Here is an 8,237-nt window from a genome sequence, read left to right on the forward strand (position 1 = left end):
AAAGAGAAGCTTGATTGTTTGAATAAAATATATGGGCTTAGTCCTAAGGAAAGTGACTATTACTTGAAGGCCAACGTTCTTGACGACTTAGTTGATAGTAATGCTTTTGATTAAGAGAATCTTGGAAGCGTGATATAAAACCTTGAGAATTTGTTATGATTTGTCAATGAATGTCTAACCGAATTGCGTTATGCATTATGTGTTTATGTTGTGGGACCAGTTGGTAATATGTTGTATGTTAAGTTAGTAGGTGATGGTTTACCCTCCTAACACTACTATGTTACTAGAAGTCAACAAATTTTCTACTATATTATTGGGTGTTCTCCTACTATGTTTGTGTGCTTTTCGAGCCACCAGATGCATGTTAGAATGAGTGAAATCATTCACTAGATAGTCATCTATGATTAATTGATGTATGCATGTTCTACTAGTATGATTGCATTTATTGGATATGAAAATAAAGTCTAACCTTAGTAGTGGGGTTACTTACCGAGTACTTTTACACTCATATTTGATTATGATATGTTTTTCAGATAAAGGCAAAGACAGACCAATGAATGACAAAAAGAATCCGTAACTGTGCCACTAGGACCAGATAGATGCTTCCATTCATGTTTTCAAGTTTTAAACGAAGTCTTAATGTTTGAACCTAGACTTCTAGTATTTACACTATTAAACACTTTATGCAAAATTTTCAATTTTGCTTTATAATTTTAGAGGTATCTGAACTAAGGTTTTATGTTATTTAAACTTATATTTTTGTTGAAATTTTTTACTTTATAAAAATGGTTTAATTCTTTTTGCTTAAGTTGCAAAGGGTTTACTTTCAAGTTTATGCATATATAAAGAAATGACACTTTTAATAGTCTTGAGAGAGTCGCATCGTTACCTTTTATGTCGATTTATCTAGTCATGAACTTAACTTGCTACATCAATTCCTTTTCTTTGAAGGTAAAGTTTAAATTCTTATATCCCAATTGTACTAAAATAAACAATTATAAATTGGTCATATCGTTTAAAGAAATACCATTTCATTAAAACATAAGAACCCAAAATGGTTATACTTTGCTTGAGAAAATATATTGAAATCTTAAAAAAAAGAAATAAACCCATTTAATTTTGAATGTTACACTTGATCAACTGCATCAGAACCGTTGATGCCTTCCACCTATTACTCTTCCCAGCCGTCCGATCCCTCAAATCCGCCGCTCCATCACAATCAACAGACGTCAAGCTCTCCCTTCTTCGAACTTCAGAATTTGAAAATCCCTCTCCGCCGCATTCCTCCGCAGCATCGCCGTCCATCCATCTCCGTCGCCTCTCACCGGTCTGCGTCGCCGCGTTCGTCCCGCCTTCGCCGGAGATTCTGGCTTTGTACACTACGTTCCGGCAAATATCTTCCAGCGAATTCCACGACCGATTGTTCCTGTTTACCGCGACGGAAACGCTCGAATCCGTGCTCGAATTGTTCGTCTCTGAAGAAAATTTCGACTCCGAAAATGACGATGATGATTCACAAGATCGGAAACTCGAAGACGCCTCCAGCAATTGCACTTCCGATCCTTTAAGAATGTACTCTTGGCCTTGTGATGGATGTATCAAATCGTCGTCTGATAGGTCTTGCCATACGTATCCGTTTTTATACCGCCTGAAATCGTAAGTAACTCCTCGATCGATTGCAATATATGAAATGAATTTATGTTCGATTGATGAAAAAAACGAAGACCAAGAAGAAAAATCTCAGGAAACAAACACAGAATCTGAGAGGTGTAATTACCGCTTCGAAGACCACGAATACAGTCTGGAAAGGCCTTCTCCTCGGAGTATATCCAGTCTTTTGATCACATCTAAGAAGCAAATGAGACTGAAAAATTGAGAAATGAAAGAAATCGTTTGATGAAGCGAAGAAAAGGTTAAGTTTACCTCTGAGAAAGAGTCCGTGGGAAGAAGAAAGAGGAACTTGGAGCAAATGAGGATGCTGGAGTTGACCATGGCGAGTGAGGTAGTATATTACAGGGATGATTTCTGTAGGCTCTGTATTCAATTCTGTCATGTTTTTGGTTTGGGATTGTTCAGGACGATAAAGACTGGTTCCTCTGCTTGGCCATTCACTTGATGTCAATATCTGTCTTCTTTCTTCCATGTTCACCGCCATGAAAATGAAGCAGACTGAAAGAAAGGAAGAAGAAGGAGAAGAAGAAGGTCTTCAAATTGATGGTACGGTAATAAATGCTCGTGAAGCTTTAGGGTTATAAATATTACTAATTTTGTGCTTATGATATATTATTGACTACAAACCTAAATAGGATAACGAAGATATCATTTATTTAAATAGTGTTATATTTATTTCCACCCAATATAAAATATATAAATGTTTTTATTCAACATACCTCAATGATTAAGACATTATGATGTCTTACCTTCGATTGAAGGTCTAAAAAGGGCATTCGAGATAATGAGTTAGTTATTATAGTCGACAAATTATAATAATCCTGGGTTATAATTATTATGACAAATATCAATTTATACTTTGAATTTTGAGTGTTATATCAATTTAAAATCTAACCCAATAATTGTATCAATTTAAACTTTAAATTTTGGGATGACATCAATTTAAACCTCACACTAATTATATCAATTTAAACCCTGAATTTTGATAATTGTATCAATTTAAATACTAAACTTTCATAATTGTATAAACTACCTTTATTTAGATACACTTATGAAAAATCAGGGTTTAAATTGATATATTTATAAAAGTTTAAATTGATACAATTATTAGTTTGGGGTATAAATTGATATAACTCCAAAAGTTCTAAGTTTAAATTGATATAATTTTTAGTTTAAGATTTAAACTGATACAACTCCCATAGTTTAGGGGTCTAAATTGATATTTGCCCTAATTTTTAATGTTTGGGGTGTCGACTATTTTAGTCCGTTTGTGTTTGTGGTGTAAACTCTTTTTGTTTGGATAGGAAATAATAAATACTGTAGCCAAGAAGTAAATAGAGTATAGGTAGAAAATAGTAAATATTGTAGCAAATAGTAAACACTTTATGAAAAAATGAGTTTTGAAATAGTACTTTCTATACTTAATTATAGTTTACAAATAATCGTACACACCATTTTTATATTTGGTGCCCCAAACACGAAGTGGACTATAATAACCCATTCCACCAACTTTTAATTGGTGCCCCAAAAAGGCCTCTAAGGTTTGAATTCCTATTTACATAGTTGATATGAGTATAGCTAAATTGACATAAACTTGTAGTATCAACTTTGAGATTAGAGGTTCGATCCCTACACCCCACATGTTGTTGGGAAAAAAAACCTATAACTACTACTTTCACTTCCAAATTTATAGTATCAACTTTTTTTTTTTTTGAAATCAAGTCTATAGACAATACTTTTACTTCCAAATTTTTTCATTTGTTATCTACTTTTTATCAATGGTTTAAAAAACCAAGCCAAATTTTGCAAACTAAAAAAAGTAGCTTTTAAAAACTTTTTTTGTTTTTGGAATTTGGCTAAGAATTCAACCATTGTAAGATGTAAATTATTGTATGAAATGTGGAGGAAATATGTTTAACTTTCAAAAACAAAAAACTAAAAATGAAATGATTACCCAACCGACTTTTTGAAACAATTTTCAAGAAAGAACGAAACAAAACACATAAATGAATTTGAAACCATATTTGAAATGATTGTGAAGTGAAAGTGATTGAGAGGTTTGTTTGGTGAAGAACATGACACTAAAAATCAGGGTTTAGGATATTTGAAAAATCCCAAAACTTGGAACTTGGAAGCTGAAACTATGGAAGCTGATGGACAAAATTCCAAATTACAAACACCTACTCAAATTAGGGACGCCGCACCCACCAACTTACCAACTTTCTTCTCAATTATATATACATATACCCAATTAATTAATATCCAACTATCATCCTCTCTCACAACTTAAGGTTTCTATAGCTAAACTTATATTTCTTGAGTAGCTTTACTAATTCCAATTATAAGGTCGGTTAATTATTTATGACATGTAGGGCGCATTTAGGTTCACTTTTTAAGTGTTTAAATAAGTGTTTGTAAACACTTAGAAAGTCAATCTACACGGACTTGTAACGTAAAGGCTAACTAATTTCATAATTCATATGGCCTTTAAAATTTCTCTATTTAGACTTTATCTTGTAAATGTCCTCATTTTTTTTTCTTACTACATGTAACTTTTAGATATATTTAGCTTTAACCCTCTACCTAAACTTTTAAGATACAAAAATTGAAATTTATGAACTAGTCCGAGATGTATATTTTCATTCATTGACATAATTTAAATATTAACTAATTCATAAACCCAAGCTCAATAAAACCATAAGTTGGATAAATGAGGACAATTTACTTTCCAAGGGTTTAAAAATATTTTTTCACCAACACTTCTTAAGCACTCAGAAGATCACTTCAAACTATCCTCTGCAGCCTAGCCCAAGTTTCCAATGAAGAAACAAATTCTTAAAACACGTTATATTTTGGACCCAAAATGCACATGTAAATTGAAATGAGAAGAAAATAATAATCAATAAGAGATGGGAGCTGATTAAATATAAAAATATTTTTTCCCAAGCCAGATTAGATTTATATTAACCTTTCTGTAAGTGAGTGAAATTCAAAACATCAGAGATTACAGTAGCATACAGTGCAAAAGAAAATTCTCAACAGTCCAATTTTGCTGCCTACAAGAAACAAATGGTTCATTGTACTCAACTTGCGACTGAATCTACAAGCTGCTTCTTTGGGCAGTGGGAAGAAAGATGGCCTTTTTCACCACATTCATAGCATGTTCTTCTTCTTATCTTACCACTTACAGAGCTTACTACAGTAGTTTCAGCAGCTTCCTTCGTTTCAGGCATAGGGTCTGGATGCATTTCCAGATGCGTTTCTGCTACCGCGGCTGCTGCTGCTGCTTCTCCTCCTCTTCTTTCTGTTCCTTTCTTTGGAACTGCACATCTTATCTTGACAGGTCTGCCGTGAATTATGTTCTGGTCTAACTTCAGAGCTGTTTTTAATGAGACATTGTCAGAGAAATCGACATGGGCATAGCCACGAAACTCCCCTGTTTCCTTGTCCATGCCAAAACGTATCGATGCAATCTTACAGTTTGCGAAGAGTTTCTTTAGATCATCCTCAGTTACATCCCAAGACAGATTCCCCAGATAGATTCTGTTATAGCCTTCCACGATTGCTGGAGAGAAATCAACTGCTCTATTTGTTCGAGTTCCTTTGTAGGGCTGTACTTTAAGGAAGAGTCCCCCCCTATATAAGAAATAATTTGTAATAAGGTGGTGGAACTAAGTAAGAAAGTATAATGGTGACATGAGATCAAATTGTTCATATTCTCACATGTCGGCTCCGTCCCACGCTAGTGCTCGTTTTGCTGCAGCTTCTGTCTGCGAAAGGGAAACAGTGGTAAGGTAACAATAAAACCAAAGGAATCTAGCCTCCAGAAATTCAAAATTCAGTAAAACTGAAATCCCCTCGCCACCCCCAACAGAGGTTAGCAAAATTTTCTATTATAAAGAAGAACACACCAGTTACATTTTGATACTTGTAAACAGTGATGAAATCTCGACTGATCCAAGCTAAAATAGACAAATGCAGCAAACTTAAAAGAGATTTTTTGATAAAGAAAATTTCATTGATAAATGAAATCAATGGGAAACCGTAGAACACCTATAGGTGATTACAAAAGATGTTGCCAATGGGTAACTAAGAAAAGCTGACTTAAGAGATGGTTTCTGTCCTTATAAGTGCTCAATTAATTCAATGGTACATATTAGCAAGTAGATGTTCACTAGGCAAAAAGGGGGAGGAAATCTGGCCAATATCAATTCACGACAAAGCGAAGCACAAGTCCCAAGCTCTCAATTAGAACTTGACGGTCTGACATGCTAGTTACACAGGAGTGCGTCAAAATGACATATTATATGCTTTTTAGAATAAGAAAACTAGTTGTATGTTCATGTCACTATTCTTTAATAATGACTTGGCATTTGGCTAAACTTTAGAAATCTTAGCGTCATAATGCCTTTTAAATCTTCATTTCTAACCTCAATTAACTTCATAAAGCAAGTTGCACATTTGCACTCCCTCACACTCTGTTAGACTAAGATCTGGCACAAAGCACAAATCATGAACCATTTTTAAAAGTTGTTTGATCTTCCCCATTAAGAAGAATAAAAGTTCATATCAATCAGATTACCATACCTTGAAAGTCAATATTGCAATGCCTCTGAACTTCCCACTCTCTGGAAACTTCATACAATCAATTTCAGTAATAGTGCCACAGCTTTCAAAAAAGCAACAAATGTCGTCCTCGGTTGAATAATATGGAATGCCTCCAACATACACTTTTGTTGCCAAATTTTCATTAAATTCACTGTAGAATATTGCAGACCACTAATAAATATCAGCAAAAAAGAAAAAGCTAATTTCACATTCTACGCAATCAAGAGGGAGGGAGGGAGGGAGGGGGGCGCAACACTAATGCATCTGTCAATCTAGATGATACAGATTGGACTAAGGCAATACCATTAAAAATTCCTCAGATCAACATATTAAACTCTATCAGATCTATAGGCATTATTGTGTACACAATATCTACAAAGGAACTAACACAAGAGAAAAAGTTTTAAAGCTTAATCAAACTCAAGCCATTCCCCTAAGCAGCAATTTCATATTAGTAATGCAGTTTCTCCCTCCTCAAGCATAGGCAGTAAATAATCAAAGATAAACCATTTCCAGATCAATGTCAAACCAAACATGAACAGACTAAAACAATCAGAAGCATGCTCATTCTCCAGCAGAGATAATAGAGTTTAGTTGACCACCCAACCCACTAGAAATCTTCATAATCAATTAATCATAATTCATCAATGTCATTCAATCTAAGAGTTCAAAAGGAAATGTTAAGCTACTGAGATATAGAACAGCTGAGGCTATTGGTTAAATGAACTACCTGCCTATATTATAATGAGTTTCTTCAACCTGCACTTTCACTTCATTCCCACTTACTTCTCCCTGCTTCTCCTCCTCCTCCTCCCCATTCTTTGCCTTCTTATTACTCTTCTTCTTCTTCTTCTTCTGCTGCTTCTTTTTCTTCTTCAACTTTTTGGCCTTCTCATTATTCTCTTCCAACCCATCAACCAAATTCTTCTCTTTCGCCCCTTCATCTCTCTTCCTCTTCTTCTCTCTCTTTGTCTCCCCCAATCCCCGATTCCCATCTTCCTTCTTCTCATCCTTATTCCCATCTGAAGCTGTCAAAATGAGCGATTCTCTTCGTTTCTCTCGCTTAGACAATCTGGGTCCATGGCGACAAACAGTGCCTAATAATTCTTTGAGGGATTTTCGCCGAGATTCTGTGTCCGGTTCACCGGAAACATCACCGTTGGAGTCTTTTCCGGCGACTGATGAAATCAGCGATTCGGCTAGCTTTTCTCTCAATTTCTTCTTCAACTTTTTGTTTGACAAAACCATCTTCACAGTCGCGGAATCATAAATGGAGACAGAGATCAAATCAACCAAACGAATAAAGCAGAGAGGTGTACTGAAATTCGAGCTCGAGGGTTCCAATTTTTCCTGCTAAAACCTATTTGCAGCGGCTGGGGTTTATCTCTTAATTTCCTGGGGACTATACTTTCAATTTAATTCCTTATGGTTTAGCATTTTTTTTTAAAATTTAGTTTTGGAGAGAAAAAAAAAATCGATTTTAATTATAAACTCGTGAAGTTATGTCAATTTTAACCTTATTTTTTTTTAATTCATCAAATTCCACTTCATACTAATATTAATATGATAATATTAATCCTAAATTTAAAATATTACAATTTTAATCCTATAATAAATTCTTGAACAAATCTCTTATTATTTTAATGACTTATAAATAACCTATTATGCGTTCAATGACTCATCAAACATTTTCATCATACACGTCTTCATAATTATAGATTTATTCCATGATGCTATGATGTTAAGGTTTTGGAAGTAAAGAAAATAAAAAAGATTTTGGAAGCAAGGACTATTTGTGATGGTTTACCTCGTGTATTTTTTCTCAATTTTCACATTATGATTGAATCTGAATGTCTAAAGGTTGTTAAATCTACTTAATAGTATCTCTGTTGATATCACTAAAGTCGGGTTTTCAACGTGGAGGTGTTATCTTTTGCATAAAAGCTGGGTAATGTGAC

The 8,237-nt window shown here is 34.3% G+C and overlaps 2 protein-coding genes across 2 annotated transcripts; both read right to left on the bottom strand.

The window, feature by feature from the left end:
• Positions 1-1,055: 1,055 nt before the first annotated feature.
• LOC120081829 lies at positions 1,056-2,194 on the bottom strand. The gene is made up of 3 exons (XM_039037003.1): positions 1,924-2,194; positions 1,778-1,847; positions 1,056-1,648 (listed from the first exon to the last, which is right to left on the bottom strand). The coding sequence occupies exons 1-3, from the start codon at positions 2,153-2,155 to the stop codon at positions 1,114-1,116; spliced, it is 837 nt and encodes a 278-aa protein (XP_038892931.1). The 5' UTR covers positions 2,156-2,194; the 3' UTR covers positions 1,056-1,113.
• A 2,397-nt stretch (positions 2,195-4,591) lies between these two features.
• LOC120080780 (protein gar2) lies at positions 4,592-7,680 on the bottom strand. Its single transcript, XM_039035407.1, has 4 exons — positions 7,010-7,680; positions 6,259-6,430; positions 5,395-5,441; positions 4,592-5,307 (listed from the first exon to the last, which is right to left on the bottom strand). Exons 1-4 carry the CDS (start codon positions 7,525-7,527, stop codon positions 4,755-4,757), a joined length of 1,290 nt encoding a protein of 429 aa, XP_038891335.1. The 5' UTR covers positions 7,528-7,680; the 3' UTR covers positions 4,592-4,754.
• Positions 7,681-8,237: the final 557 nt, after the last annotated feature.

The sequence above is a fragment of the Benincasa hispida genome, chromosome 7 (genome assembly GCF_009727055.1).
Source record: "Benincasa hispida cultivar B227 chromosome 7, ASM972705v1, whole genome shotgun sequence".
Lineage (NCBI taxonomy): Eukaryota > Viridiplantae > Streptophyta > Magnoliopsida > Cucurbitales > Cucurbitaceae > Benincasa > Benincasa hispida.

Excerpts from the sequence above, each read along its gene's own strand:
- LOC120081829 (XM_039037003.1), bottom strand. The coding sequence starts at position 2,155 with ATGGCGGTGAACATGGAAGAAAGAAGACAGATATTGACATCAAGTGAA. Across the intron at positions 1,848-1,923 it reads CCACGGACTCTTTCTCAGAG|ATGTGATCAAAAGACTGGAT; the intron begins GTAAACTTAACC and ends TTTGCTTCTTAG. Across the intron at positions 1,649-1,777 it reads TATTCGTGGTCTTCGAAGCG|GCGGTATAAAAACGGATACG; the intron begins GTAATTACACCT and ends TTACGATTTCAG.
- LOC120080780 (XM_039035407.1), bottom strand. The coding sequence starts at position 7,527 with ATGGTTTTGTCAAACAAAAAGTTGAAGAAGAAATTGAGAGAAAAGCTA. Across the intron at positions 5,442-6,258 it reads TTGCAATATTGACTTTCAAG|ACAGAAGCTGCAGCAAAACG; the intron begins GTATGGTAATCT and ends TCCCTTTCGCAG. Across the intron at positions 5,308-5,394 it reads GCGTGGGACGGAGCCGACAT|GGGGGGACTCTTCCTTAAAG; the intron begins GTGAGAATATGA and ends TTTCTTATATAG.